This window comes from Pinus tabuliformis, chromosome 6 (genome assembly GCF_031772625.1).
Source record: "Pinus tabuliformis cultivar Carrire ecotype Pingquan chromosome 6, CPIR1, whole genome shotgun sequence".
In the NCBI taxonomy this organism is placed as follows: domain Eukaryota; kingdom Viridiplantae; phylum Streptophyta; class Pinopsida; order Pinales; family Pinaceae; genus Pinus; species Pinus tabuliformis.
This window is the reverse complement of record NC_142292.1, coordinates 1,192,601,700-1,192,617,613: the sequence shown is the minus strand read 5'-3', so window position 1 is coordinate 1,192,617,613 and position 15,914 is coordinate 1,192,601,700. Positions and strand designations below refer to the sequence as shown.

At 39.1% G+C, this 15,914-nt stretch overlaps 2 protein-coding genes across 4 annotated transcripts in view; both read right to left on the bottom strand.

The window, feature by feature from the left end:
• Positions 1-8,287: 8,287 nt before the first annotated feature.
• Positions 8,288-8,785, bottom strand: LOC149263021 (uncharacterized). The gene has a single exon (XM_089385444.1). It carries the CDS (start codon positions 8,783-8,785, stop codon positions 8,288-8,290), a length of 498 nt encoding a protein of 165 aa, XP_089241570.1.
• Positions 8,786-11,929: 3,144 nt separating this feature from the next.
• Positions 11,930-15,914, bottom strand: part of LOC149263020 (Putative methyltransferase family protein) — a 346,478-nt gene continuing 342,493 nt past the window's right edge. Inside the window, exon 8 of one of the 3 annotated variants that reach the window (XM_089425595.1) lies at positions 11,930-12,371. In XM_089425595.1, coding sequence (XP_089281721.1) covers positions 12,245-12,371 — 127 coding nt within the window. In that variant the 3' untranslated portion in view covers positions 11,930-12,244. Of the gene's footprint in view, positions 12,832-15,914 lie in introns of all 3 variants that reach the window. The other 2 variants (XM_089425601.1, XM_089425592.1) reach the window with 2 other exon arrangements.

Here is a 15,914-nt window from a genome sequence, read left to right as displayed (position 1 = left end):
CAAACATTTTGGACCTTTATATCAGTTTTCAACATAATATTTACTTTTATTGAACATAACATGGAATTTCTACCACATGTTACATAGAAAACATAATTACCACAATTTCATTCCTAACCATACACTAGTTGGGCCTTGGCCTTGAGCTCCACACTATGAATTCATATAACAAATTTATACCACTTACACATGTAATCATTTATTTAACCACATAAGACTAGACTCCTCCTATCATAAACACTTATTTACAATTTATATGTAATCCAATCTAAATACATCCAATCATCAAAACCAAGGTATTACATGGTTGTTCAATTTTCCATGTGAATACAACCTTTAGTAGGGGATTTTATAATTTACCGGTGACATTTGATATTTATAGGTAAACCTAACCTCTTTGTTGATTGTTACAAAGGTAATGAAAAGCAATTTCTAAATGATACATTAAAATTCTTCTATCTAGTGTAAATTCCCAATTCTTTTACATAGAAAGTATTAGGATGACATTTTATGGAAGAAATTGAACTTGCAAATTGCCTCACATGAAATTCCTTGTAAACTTTCACTGTTATATCTTTACATTCCCTTATATGAATCCATCACAAATATTAAAAGGCATCATTTGAATTCAAAGTAAATTGGACATGCCACATTATCCATTGAAACTAAGCATACAAATTTAAAATACTTTATTTGTTATAATAAATGAATAAATTTGTAACTTAACCCCCCACTAAAAGAACTTGAGTTTACTCTATTACAGCAAATTAGATCTCTTGAAATAGAAATTTTACAAGGGAAAAATCTCCTACAATGTTTAGGATAAAAGAATGCTTTCAAGCAAAATTAAATGTGTCATTTAAAAAGATAACCACACTTGAATTTTAAATCTATCGGGCAAAGTGTGTCCCCATCCTAATAAGGTTTTACACCTTTGTGATTTTTATAAGGTGCAAAGTCACTCAAGTTAGTCATGATTTTGTGGATTTTCAAGATAATGATATGTTATGCAACAATTATGATGCTATGCTACCCCATAATTGCATGCTCACCTTTTGATCCAGTAACCTAGAAATTATATAGCATGTAACCCGAGTGAGATTTTAATTGGGCCAATGGGCGAGAATTCAATGTTGCCCAAAATTTACTTGTCTTCAGTGGGTGAAAAATTGCCTAACAAGGTTAGTGGAAAATAGTTTCTATCAAAGATAAAGAAAATATATGGCATCAAAATTGAATTACATCATATAATTTCAATGTCCCGACTCATATTCATGCTTAAAACATTAGACAAAAATAGAATTTAACCTCCTTCATGTAAAGAAATTAGGAATGCAAAACAATAGCTTTTCCATATCCAATTGTTGTCCTCAAAATACTTTCACAATCATTAGCATGATATGTAAGGTCTCATCTTACCAACCAAGAACATAATGGAGACGTAAAGGTCAAGTTAAACAAAGGACCTGAAATATGACAACAATTTTTTATTATTATTATATATAGAATTTAAAGATGTTTCCATATATATATATATATATATATATATATATATATATATATAATCGCTTTCAATGGCTATGCATGCTATATAACACTTCCAAAGAATATATTCTAAGCAAAAAATGGAAAACCATTCTCAATAATGAGGAGCTGAAAATGAAGTTTATCCTAAGACCTACATTATTGTTGGAATTTCATCCTATGCTCTTGTAGAATGGTTATGCATGCTATCTAGCACTTCCAAAGAATATATTCTAAGCAAAGGATGGAAAACCATTCTCAATAATGAGGGGCCGAAAATGAAGTTTATGGCCTAGGACCTCCATTATTGTTGGTATATCATCCTATTGCTCTTGTAGAAATTAACTTAACATCATAACACTTATCTATTTAATGAATAGTATTTTCACGTAAGTATGAACCATAGTAATACCCAAAAAAAAAGTAATTATTTTACAAATTATTAAGCATTCATATCAAGGGGTTGCATAGCTTAATCATCCCAATTTTTTTTACATTAAACTCGATGTGAGTGTGTGTCCATTGTGCACTCCTTATGAGTAGGTAGATTAAATATGTCAGACTACACATTAATGTTAATTTTGATGACATTGACTCTTTTCTTTTAACAATTTTACCAATAATTCTCTCCTTATAAATCAATAAAAAGACTCCAAACACAGTTTATAAAAATTGAATTTTTCATATAAAGATTTTATAAAAAAATTCAAGTTCAAAACCAACTGGAATTGGCACTCTACATACATCATTGGCACTCTACATGCTTCATTAAAGATGTGTTGAATCTTTAATGGCTTCTCAACTTTAGATTACATAATTTCTAACATGTTCTATTCGTTTAATATGGATGAAATTGTTTAATAATTCTAAGATGTGGGTATTCGCCAAATCGATTTATGTTCCTCATTCTAAAGTTGCAAGTTAAACTTACCATTCCAATCAATTTCTACTAAATATAAAATCAATTATATAGTAAAATTATAATAATTTTACAAATATAACCCACCAAAAACTAATAAATCGTTTGGACATGAGTATCTTACTCCATATACCAATATGGATCAAGCTTTGTCCTTATCATTTTCTTACGAGCCTTTATAGATGACCGACAGGACAAACCGGCATTGATTCAGATTTAATCGTAGGTGCATGCACGCCTTGTGGAATCTCAAATTTAAATTTGCCAGAAGAATGATCTCAAACTTGTATAAACTTTGTTAGCTTTAAATTCGTATAAGATTGGATTTAAAAACGAAACACTCAGGTTTTAAGTTTTCATTTATAAAGGAAACTTTGACCCATTATATTAAAGAAACTTCCATATGGAAAGATTCCAGTATCGCATCGACTGAAACAAACATGCAAATTGACCAAGTTGTAACTTAATTGCAGATGCAATTGACCAAGTGTAACTTAATTGCATATTATATTTATAATAGCTTTTTTTTGGTGAAGGTTCAGCAGGACTTTATATTAATAGAATACAGTAGAATACATAATGCAGAGTGGGAGTCGAGGGGACCTCCCTGTGTCTGCCTTTATAAAGCTGTGCGGGTCTGGTCTGAGGACCCATCAAATATTCTGTCTCTGTTTTTTTTTAATAGAACACTTACAGCCGGTAGAATTATCGATATAGATGCATACATAGAAGAATCAAAGAAAAAAAAACCGTGACCGTCATGCTCTGCATGTTTACATGGCTCGATGGTCCGCATTGTTTATGGTATTGCACTTCGCTTTGAGTTCCCCCTCCTCCAGGTCTTGCCAAAGGATGTGATAATCTTCAAGATTGGATTGAACGCCAGCATTGGCCATGGCGTCGACCAACTTATTTGCTGTTCTTCGAACCACTTGAAAGGTGACACCTTGAATGTTGCTAAGGTGGCCTTGTAGGTCCTTCAGGATTGCCGAGAGCCTCCAGCTGGGGGTTATCTTGTCCACCTGGGTGCCATTCTGGAGTTTTCTCATCATCTTGATGACAATCTCCGAATCTCCTTCCACCACCAGAGGTAGAAGTCTGTAGCGATCAGCCAGGGTGATGCCTTTGATGAGAGCGATTAGCTCTGCAACATTATTGGTATTCACGCCAAGATTGCCATGATAGATAAGATGGATGTTACCAACATGATCCCTGACTGCTCCACCATAACCGGCTTTTCCCAGGTTTTGCTTTGACGCCCTGTCGAAATTCAGTTTGAATGTTTGAAATGGAGGCAGACACCATTTATCCTGCGTCGTCGCAACGGAGGCCTGGTTCCTTCCTGTGGGAGTGGTCTTGGCTTTGAGATTTAGGATCTGGATTATCCTTTGGTCATTCGGAGATGTGTTTCCCTCTTGCTGCAATATATCCATGGCATGGATTGATTCTGTGATGACCTGTCACGTCTTTCCTTTTAACATTTCTGCTACCATCGCCAAATTCTTGAAGATTCTTGCATTGCGCTCTTTCCACATGATCCAAGCTATGGCTCTAGGAATGAGATTCCATGCTTTGTTGACCAGATTGTTGGAAGATATGGAGGATCTCCAGTTGCTCAGTGTATGACAGATAGAGTTCCTATTTCTGTCGGATTGTCTGAAGACGATGGCCATGTCATCCCAAAGAGAGCAAGCAGTGGGGCAGGTGTTGAGAATATGATTGAGAGTTTCCTGATCATTCTCACAGAGGACGCAGTGGGAAGGCCCGATGAAACCCCATCTCTAAAGATTGTCCCATGTGAGTGCTCTGTTATGCAAGACCAGCCAGGAGAACAGGGTGATTTTGGGCCAGGTTCCTCTGTTCCATAGAGCGTGCCATTTGGGGTCCGGTTGCGAGTCAGGAGAGGCAGCCATGATTTTGTAGGCTTCTTTGAGGCTGAAGGTTCCTTTAGGATTATTTCCCCACCGAAGGATATCCTCTCTATTCGATGTGAGGATTCTGCGCTGGTCTAGTTCTTGTAAAAGAGGGTCTATATTCTCATTGTGGTCTTGGGTGAGCCATTGCTCTTTTGATAGCCATTTTTGCCATGTAGTAGCCGGTGTCCTAGGTTGCCAGTAGTCTACTACAGTCACCAACCCTGCTTCGTGCATGTCCCTTTTAAGAGTAGTCCAATCTGGGTGGTCAAGGGGGGGAGTTGCTGCCAGGCATCCTCCCAGAAGAGGGCAGTGTTGCCTTGGTGCACTTCCCAGAAGCTGTGCCTCTGAACAATATGTCGATTTTCCCATGCTTTGTTCCAGAGGGGGGATCCTTGAGTGTTACCAGTGAGCCTGATAAGGTCTTTGTCCCTAACTTGATTCGTGTACTTCGCTTTCCACAAGGTGCCCCAGAGGGAATTAGGATTTTCCACCCATCTCCACCAGATTTTTGCTGCTACAGCCTTGCTTAGGATTTCAGGATCTCTTAGGCCCAGTCCTCCCGCCAATTTTGGTTTACAAATGTCTGTCCACTTGAGGAGAGCCCATTTGGATTTCTTAGAAACTCCATTCCAGAGGAAGGACCGCTGGATGTTTCGAATGGATTTATAAACTGCTTTAGGTGTCGCTAGGGCCGAGAGCATATAGGTCGGCATTGTTTGAAGAACTGATTTGACCAAAACCAGTCTGTTGGCCATGTTTAGGGCTTTGTGAGTCTAGCTACTTAACCTGGCCTTCATTTTGTTAAGGAGGTCTTCCCAGTTTGCAGATTTGGGGGCATATTCTGAGAGTGGAATGCCAAGGTATTTGGTTGGAAGGGAGTTCTTCTGAATATTAAGAATTCTGCTAAGATTTCTCTGCATAGGAATAGAAGTATTGAAGAAAAACAGTTTGGATTTTGTGAGATTGATTTCCATACCTGAGGCCTCTATGAAGGTCCTTAGCACCTTGCTGAAGGTTCGAGCTTCCTTCACTGTGGGGGATCCCATGAGCATTGTATCATCTACAAATTGCTGATGCGTTACTGTGGGGCCGTGATGTGCAAATTTGATGCCTTTGAGCTGATTCTTCTGGTTTGCTTGGGATAGAGATCTTCCCAGACCCTCTGCCATGATAACAAAGAGAAAAGGCGACAAGGGATCTCCTTGTCTTATACCTCTGGACGGAAGGAAGGGTTGTAGGGGCCCTCCGTTCAGCATGATTGAAAAGAATGCTCCTGAGACCATTTCCATTATCCAATTTATCCAAATCTGACTGAAGCCGAAAGCCTGGAGGATTGCTCTGATGTAGATCCAGCTAATTTTATCAAAGGCCTTTGAGAGGTCAAGCTGAATGAGCATACCTGGAATCCTCTGTGTTTTGATAGAATGCAGAACTTCCTGAGTGAGTATTATGCTGTCAGTTATCTGTCTGCCTTCAACATATCCTGATTGCTCTGGAGATATGATTGAGGGGAGGATGGGTTTAAGTCTGTTAGCCATCAGTTTGGAAAGGATTTTATATATGACATTGCAAAGGGCTATGGATTGGAACTTGTCGGGTGAGTCCGCTTGATGAGATTTTGGAATTAGGGTGAGGAAGGTGGCATTCATGGCAGGCAGCACTCTCTTGGTTCTGTGAAAGTTCTTTATAAGATTGAAAAGGTCGGCTTTGATAATGGGCCAACAAGCTTTAAAGAATTCAATTGTAAAGCCGTCTGGTCCAGGGGCTTTGTCAGTGGCCATGGTGAAGATGACTTCTTCAATCTCCTGCTCAGTGAAATCTCTTAAGAGAAGGGAGTTTTGCTCCTCCGTAACTAAGGGGGGGATAGCACCGATGACTTTATTGATGGCTTGGGTTCTATCATGAATGGGATCAATGAGAAGTGAATTGAAGTATGAGTTAAGTTCAGATCCTATTTGCTCCCTGGTATAAACTTTAGCACCATCAGCTTTTTTGAGGGATTGAATACGATTGTTGGCTCTATGCTGAATGGTTGACTTATGGAAGAAGCTTGTGTTGCGTTCTCCACGTTTTAACCATTGCACCCTTGATTTTTGTTTCCAGAGCAGCTCTTCTTGTCTTAGCCTTTCTTCCCATTGCTTTTGTAGGTTTGATTCCTGAGCCAACCTTTCATCATTGGGCCCTTCCTTGATCATTGTTTGCTGGAGGCCCGCCATTTTTTCCTCGAGCTCTCTTTTGGCTTGAAAAATGTTGCCAAAGGTGTTCTTGTTCCAGCGTTTGAGATTGGCTTTGATGATCTTGAGCTTTTGCTAGAAGATGTACATGATATTATCGCTCTCTATTGTGGTTTGAGTCCACCAGCTCTGTATATTTTGCATGAAAGTTGGATGATCTGTCCAAAAACCTTCGAATCTGAAAGGTCTGTTTTGAGGCTTGTCCATATTGGTGAAGTGCATCTGCACTGGCCAGTGATCAGATCCCCCAATAGGCAGAATGTTGGCCTCCATATCTAGATTTTGGAGCATGATGGATTCCGAGATAAGGAACCTGTCGAGCCTCGATGCAACTTGCCTATTTCCCCCTTGCTTATTGTTCCAAGTATACAGACCATTGACTGTGGGAACATCAATGAGTTTAGATGCAGCTATGAAGGTGTTGAATGCTTCCGCGTCTTTATCCAGTCTTCTTAAGCCTCCTTTCTTTTCCTCTAGGGTGGTGATCATGTTGAAGTCACCACCTAAGATCCAGTGATTGGCCCCATGGTGTTGTTGAACCTCGTCCAGGTCTTCCAGCATCTTGAATTTTTCCTGGGTTCGCTGAGGTCCATACACATTGGTGATGCATATCGTGTGCTTTGATTCTGGCATGTTGAAGATGACTAATAACGAATGCTTAGTGGATAGAGCATTCTGCATAAAGAACTTGCTTTTATTCCAAAACATGAGAAGCCCTCCTGCTTGCCCAATGGCTTCTGTGCTTATGCAATGATAGCCTTTTGCAAAGAGTTTCTTAAGCATCTCTATGCCGTTGGAGGAGCATTTGGATTCTTGAAGAAGAATAAGGTCTGGGGATTGCGAGAAAAGACAGTTTTTTAGGATTCGTCTTTTGGAGGTACCATTTAGCCCTCTGATGTTCCAGGTTGTGATCTTCATTGAGTAACCTTTGGAGTGGATAGGACCAAAGCCCTAATTTTTCCTTCATTGATTAGGCACCTGCCGAGTTCTTGTATTTGTTGTTTTGTCGATTTTCGCCCCCTCTTTCTTCTCGGACCTTTCGGCTTGTATTGGTCCAGATCCAGGTTGGCTTGAATGCCCGTTTGGCTGCTGTTTCCCCATTGCTTTTTGGCTGCATTTTGGTTGAGATATTCTAACTGCAGGTATGCCATTTCGATTTTCTCCAAATGTTCCTGGGGAATGGCATCCACTCCCAGTTTGGACCATTGCTCGTTGACCTTTTGGAGATCTAGGTCACCTAGGATCTCTTCCAGTGGATTGGTGGGAGTGGTTGAGGATGGCTGGTCTGAGTGGGTTTCTGTGCAGGGAGGGGTTTGCAATGAGACAGGGCTTGTATCGTTCTGGATGGGATTGGGCTGTGGGTTTTGTTGCTGTGGCTGGGCTTGGTGTGAGTCAGGGTTCAGGATGGAAGTGTTTGATGGGTTTGATAACTGAACATTCATGGGTAGATCTTGAGCAATGGGGGCGGGGGATTCCAGAGGGTTCTCGTTTGGATCAAGGTTGCCAAGTGCTTCAAAGCTATTCTGCTGGGTGGGGGTCGGGTTAGTGGAGGGTTTCAGAGGATTTTTGCCCTTCTGCCCTTTGTTCTTCCTTGATACAGGGATGAAACTTGGGGGTGGGTTATCCACCTTGTCCGCTTGGGTTTGTGGTGGGGGTTGATTAAGGGGGCATCCATGACTAAGATGTCCATGTTGTCAGCATTTCCAGCATCTGAATGGGATGTTTTCATAGTCGATGGATTTCTTCCAATGAATTCCCTTGTGGATCAGATCAATATGACCTGGGAGGGGTCCTGAAACATCCGTGTAAACGCAGATTCTAGCGTAGGCAGTGTATTTACCTTGAGATGTGAGATCTGAGGTTTTGACGAAGACGCCCAACTGATTCTCGATGGCTTCCAAGATGCGCTTATTCCAGTAGTCAACAGGCAAGGAGTAGAGTCTGAGCCATACTGGAACTTTTTTGAAATCTTCCTGTTCTGGAGCAAAGTTGGGTCTCCAGTACGTCATGTAGAGTCCTGCCGAGTTGTAAAAGTATGGGCCTCCTTCGAAAATGCGGTCTCTGTCATCCTTGTGAGCGAAGATGACAATGAAAAAACTTCTTGACCCCAGCTGAAGTTCATAGTTCCCTTTGGGCTTCCATTTCTGGTTTATCCACCAGCAGAGAGCCTTTTCATTGAGTCGAACTCCCATGAATCGGCATATTAGGGCATGTTTACTCATGTGATCTCTGTATTCGTCGATCCAAGGATCTTCGATGATCAATGAGGGTGTTTCCTCCGATAGCGGTTTGCAAGGGGACGGGCCTGTCGCCCTGTTCTGACTGGGAATGTTCCCCGTGGACGCAGATCCATTGGCTCTAGGGTTATGGTTTGCAGCTGAGGCTTTGCTTTTGACCCTGGATCGGGAGCTGGATGGGGTGTTGGAGGGCGTAGAGGGAAAACTGCCAAAGACAAAGGGGCTGAAGGCTAGGGGGGCCGAACCCCCCCTGAGGTGGTCATGGAACGATACGGATAGGGTTTTTTCTCAGGGTTTGGGAGTGCTTCAGATCACCGGTGATTGCATGTTTATAATAGTTTACCCATCCATTAAAAGATGAATAAAATAAACAAAAATAGTTACACTTGTACACAATCACACTCACATACACTAAGTTGTGGCTTTCCTGTTAAACTGTGGTTGTGTTGTTAAATTTCATTTTCAGAATATTAAGAAATCAGTGATTAAGTTGCATTACATTTAAATAATTTTAATGATTATTTATATAGCCTCTTCTTAATGATCAAGCATAAAATAGTGCCAACAAATTGGGACTTTTGCTTGCATAAGATGAACCTCCTTATATCCATGCTATATATTAAGCATACATTTTATCCTTCAGTACATACTTGAGGATGACTTAAGTGTTAGCATTCGAGGTTAGTTTGAAAGAGATTACATCAAATTTGGGGTTGCTTTATAAGATTTGGGTACATGGTGTATGGTCAATCCCGAACAGTCCATGATGGATTTGTACATCAAAAATGGTTTGTGATCGATTTTTAATGAGAGATGGTCCATGATGGATTGTACATTGAAAATTATTTATTTAGTAATTACTTGACCTCAACTGGGGGAGTGCATGATATTCTTCCTGCAGGCATTGAAGATCTTCAAATAGCTTTAATGATGTTCTACACAATGGCCACTTGGAGATGGTTACTTGCTAGGAGAATGCCATACTTAGGAGGAGCAGTTTGCTTCCAGAAGGAGGGCATTGAGCCCTAGATAGCATAGTGTAGCTTGGATGCTTGCATGGAATCTTCAATGTTGAGATAGTGTTCATGTAGGGGGAGTGGACTCAACAAAGTTCATGGATTATGAAAAATAGAGTCATTGAACTTGCAGGTGTGTTGGGCACACCTTGTGGAGCACCCTTGCATTTGGAGCCTTGCTTGTGGATGACATTACCTTGGAGATTGACATATACCCTTGGAGTGTAACACACTAGATATGTGATCCTACATATGTCTTTGAAGGTTGTTTGTAAGGGCTTAGGCCTGGATATGTATTGTTGGCCTACCTTAGTTCTAATATATATAAAGGAGAGAGTCCTTTAGTCACTCATCAGTTTTGTTCATTATCATGTAGTGATGTGATCAAGAGGAGCACCCCACTTTTCCTCTCTCTTCAATATTTTTTTGTACTTGATGTCTCTATCTCTCTTGAAGTCACTAGGGTTTCTTGAACTTCTTGGAGCATCTTGAATAATAATGTTAGGGTTTCATCTCTCTGAGACTTGGAGATTAGGGTTTTTAGATGAAACACTATGTTGTACCTGTTGAAGTGAATTAAAAAAAAAAGAGATATCTTGCCAAGCTTAGTTGGAGCTCCTTGGTGTGAGATATTGTTTTCATTGTTTTTATCTAGCTGGGGTTTTAGAGAGCTAAAAGATTGTATTGGCCTTCTGATAATGATATGGTATATATATGACCCTCTTCTTTATGCATATTAATGAAATTTCCAGCTGTCCAATATTTGTGTAAATTGAAAATTTGATTTTCAGCCACATACTCTCCATGGTTTGTAATCACCAACACTATATGTCTTGCTGATTTGACGAAGGGCAACTGTGCTAACAGATTTAACATTCATATTGAAGACTGTAAAGGCAGTTTTGCTGCTATATTTACAGTTGTGTTTTCAGATCTATTATATGCATGATAAGATTTTCCTAAGGGGCTGAAACTTATTGGAACACATTGGTGTCTTTTCTCTAGAATTGCCTAGTGAACTGGGATTGCTAAGAGTTAAAATATAGTCCATTGTTGATGTTGTTTTGTTTATATTTCATAACAGCCCTAAAGCTGAAAATTCACAAGGTTAAGATCTGGGAAACCAAAGAGGTGAAATTTCTGAATTGTGTGATTGGAGGAGACCAATTCCCATGAACTCAATTAGCTACATGCTTTCTAGCATATAAAATGTAAATATATGGTCTCAAGAGCACAAATCCAATGAGACAAATCTACTGTCCCCTTTCCACATATCAGATCACTAAATTACAATTGTAGATGGATATCTAAAAATTTCAAATTGCCCATACTAAGACTCGAGCAACATGGGAACAGAAAATTAAAAAAGACTATTTCCCTTGTAAAATTGAGGCTAATATCCATTCAGTTTGTTATACATAAGACAAAGTGGAATGTCAAACTCAAAATTTTCCTTGTTTTTTTTTTTAACCACATGGTGAATCGGTAACTGCCAGGCCTAATCTATGGGAGACCAAGGATCAAACCTCATAGCTGCCACTATAACACCAAGAGCATAACCAACCACCTGCAAGTCGGGTATAGTGTATACTAAGTTCCTATGATTTTAGCAAGATTAGACTCACGGGAAAGGGGAATCCGCCCCTCTAGCTGCCAGCACAGCAGGTCATTGTACTCAATGAAACTTGAACTTCGGTCTGCCCGGGCTTCGCTCATGTGACTTACCGTCAAACCACACATCACTGCACCAAAATTTTCCTTGTTAAGCTACCTCATATTTAGATTTTAGGGGGCATCTTAAATCTCCCCTAATGTACCCTTCCCAAGAATATTCAAAGTGCCACACTGTTTCGTGGAATTTGATAGATAGATAATTTCAAAGATATAGAATTATCAAAAAGACAATACAATTAATTGAAATTATACTTCGTAATCTAAAGACTCATGTTTGATCTGGATTTAAACAGGTAAATTAATTTCTAACTTCAGTACTACAATCTATGGAACGTAAAATCTTAAGAAAATAGGTTCAATCAGTATTGCTACCATTTCCTGAGCGTCTCTGAATTGAGCTCTTTCCTAATTCAGAATAAATTCAACTTTTATTTCTTCATAGCGTCCACTAGAAATTATTGTGTGAGGCCCCGCAAATGCTTCTTGGCTTCATTTGCAACCATAGCATCAATGCAGCCAAAAAAGTAATGTTACTCGCCTATGTTCAGAGATACTTAAAAAAAATCAGTCTGGTAAATATCACTCCCTACTATGCTAAGCATGAGTACACACTACATTATTTTGCTGACTCCTGTACTACAATATATGGGAAGTAAAGCTTAAGAAACTAGGTTCAATCAACATTGCTACCATTTCCAGAGCATCTGTGAATTGAGCTCTTTTTCTAATTCAGAATAAATTCAAATATCATGCCTTCACAGCTTCCACCAGCAACCATTGTCCGAGACCCTGCTTTTTCTTGCATCTGAAGGCCATGTTTCCTGGCTTCATTTGCAACCATAGCATCGATGCTGCCAAAAAATAGTGCATTAATTGCCAATGTTCAGAGATACTTTTAAAAATCAGTCTAGTAAAGGATACTCCCTACTATGCTAAGCATGAGTACACAATATAAGTGAATCGTGAAAGGAAAGCTTATAGAGATCAATTATAGACTATAATGCATGCATGTTTGTTTCTCTGCTGTGTGAGATAAAAAGAGAATCTTTGGATTGAAATTTCACATTAATATCCTCTAAGCCCTTTTGGTTTCTCAAATTTACAAAATGTTCCTCTAAAAGTTAATATTTGTCAACCCTTTTGCACAACAAGACAATGAAAGTACAATGCTAAGATAGCAAGATAGCCAGCCTGGTATCGGTTACCACCAGGCAATGAAAGTACAACGCTAAGATAGCCAGCCTGGTATCGGTTACCACCAGGCAATGAAAGTACAACGCTAAGATAGCCAGCCTGGTGTCGTTTACCACCCTAGCAACATAGGGCAACAATTAAAGTTGATCAATCATATAAATGTTTTTTCCATTTAAGATATGTGAGTGTCCCTATCAAAGAAACAAACGGTTCAATGTTGTTTTTGCTAAAGCACTTCACAGCTAAAATTGGAAGGAAGAAAGCGGTTAGAGTTCCAACCTAAGGGAAACTACTGATGTTTCAATTGCATTCCCTCTTTTCATTTCTTCAAACACCAACATGATGCCTAAAAGCCCTACTGAAACCTTTCCAAACGTCGATTTCGTTAATTTCTCGAAATTTAACTCCGCAAAATCATACATACAAAAGCATCATAAAGATTTCACAGAAATTGTCAGTAAAATGAAAACCCAGAACATTAATGAAATACTGCAATTCAAATAACAGGGTAAATGGAAATAATCTCAGCTTTACTATATTAATATGGGATGAGATTTTACATGCCAATACAAACTGGAAAATAGCTGAGATAAATAAATTTTAACTAGAAATGTAACTCCAATTGAGGATCTGGATGATCCTCACTCCAATCTTCAGATCTGCTGCAGATCTGATCTCCAATATCACTGTTAAAGTTTCATGAGATTTCTAGGTGAAATCTCCTAAATGGTGGGTTGGGTTTTTGTGCTAGTCACAAGAAATAGAAACCCAAGCGTTTTCGTCTTGGGGCTTACTGAAAGTTGAGAACCTTGTTTCCAAACCTCTATAAGAAAAATACTCAACCCCAAGATATCCCCAAATGTCTTGCTTCTCTTCATTTTAAAATTTAAAGGCTTGATGGATCCTTCTTGCACTTTCTAGGAGCACTTTTTTATTATTTTATCTCCCACTCTAGATGCTTCTCCTCTTATCCTTATTTAAGTGACTTTCATTTTATTTTATTTCAGTGACTTCACCTTTTCCTTGATTGAGCATTGTCGCCTTTTTATTTAATTGACTAATCAAAGTCACTTTTAATCTAGGAAAATGGTAAATCTGCCTCCACGATCTCTCAAGCCACTAAAAGTCACTTTTCACCATCTCATCCTATAGATCTCTTTGTTTTGATTCCAACAAGCTATTACACTAAGGTGTTTCATCAAATATTCTTCCCAAAATGACACCTTAAGCGTATTTAATTAGGATATACTCAATAATAACCCTATTTTACGGGATTTGTTGGAAATTTGGAATGTAATGGGACCAAGAATAAACTGTGCAAAATTGAATTTGATGATAAAATGTTGCGAGCAATTCCCATCGAACAACATAAAACTCCTCCAAAACCCTCCGGGCCCACTCATAATGAAATCTCGCTTCCATGACCAAGTTGTCACCAACCCTTGAAATCCATCCTAGCCGCATCATATGGGAGACTGAAAATGGGGACATTACAATTTAGGAGTTGTCTCCTTATGAAACTGTTAATTTTAGATAACAATGGTATGTTCTATGCTTTAGCACAATTTACTTCAATGTTCCTTATCAGCCCAATGATAAATTCCAATTATTTCCAGTAGCAACCATATTAACTTAATCTGTAATGTCCTAATTTTTATTTTTCTCCATAGTACAGCTAGGGTGGATTTCCAGGGCATGGGATGGCCAAGGCAGTGGAACAAGTTTATGTCATCAAGAGTTTTGATGGAGTTTGAGGACTTTTCATGGGGTCAAATGGCATTCGCTTGGCATATTCATCATCATGAGCAGTTCTGCACATCTTGTTTTTGGTTTCGTGACTTTCTGATAATTCTCGTAAAACTGGGTTATTATTGGCATAACTTAATTAATTATGCTCGGGGTGGCATTCTGGCAAGATTAATTGATAGAACACCTCAGTGTAATGGCTCGTTGGAACCGGAACGAGAAGATCTACAGGATGAGATGCTGAGAAGTGACTTCCAATGGCCGAAGAGATTATGGTGGGCGATTTACCATTTTCTTTAGTTAAAAATGACTTTAATTAGTCATTTATTAAGGAAAATTAATTAATTAGAGGAAATGGGTCAAAAGTGACCTAAGTAAAATAAAATAAAAGGGTCACTTAAGATAAAGTCAATGGAGGAGCTTCTAAAATAATAATAAAATAAGATGCTTCTAGAGGTTTGGACATCTATCCATCATATCTATAAAAGAGGAGGAGAAGGTCATTTGGAGACATCTTGGATTTGTGTATTGTCTTTGTGGTGAGGTTTTGAGAACCTAGTTCTCTACTTCAACAATAGCCCCAGGATGGAAAGCCCTGGGTGATTCAGTGAGAGTGGGCGAGCACCCATCTCTTCCCTTGGTGGATCCATTCAGGGTTCACAGAGTACAATTTATTGCTTTTCAATTTGTTTTGGAGGCTGATTGCGGCATTATTGTAGATCTATTTGAGGTTAGCACTATCTCAGCTATCTCAGCTATATGGGTTGTATCAGCATGTAAAACCTCAGTTTATCTAATATAATAGAGTTGAGAATCTTCTTGTTCATTGTCTTATGGATTGCAGTGCTCTATTTGTTTAATTTTTACATCGCAATCTTCTGTTAAATGCATGATAGTTTTATGTGAAGTGCTTGTTCCAATTTTTTTTTTTGAGACATTAATATTGATCTTGTTACCTGTCACAAGTGGGTGACCCCATAGGAGAATTTTCCTCCTAGATATCTCTTCAGTCGGCAACCCCTGACAACTACTAGTGTGTCGATTTATCGTGCCATCTTATCTCCGCTCCTTGAACCAATCATATGTTCCCTCGCCCATTTGTCAAGAGCATATGTTTGAAGGTGGACAATCCAATCGTAAAGTTATGTCTTTCATTGTGCAATCAGGTGCTTATGCTTGTTTCTCCTTGGGCATATTGGGCATGAATTATTGGGTAACTTGGAAGGATGAAGGGTTTTGACTGTAGTTTTGTTCCCTTACCTTAAATGGGGGGTTAATCCTCAATCCTAGTCCCATGGGATCTCCCCTATTGGCCTATGGCTTCAGGAAGGGCACTACTTGGGAAACCTCGATTTTGGTAGCGCGGTCTCATTTTCTCATTTCACATTTTTCACTCCCCTCTGCACATTACAAGCCCTATTTCATCATTTTCCCTTTCTGGGTCCACATGACCA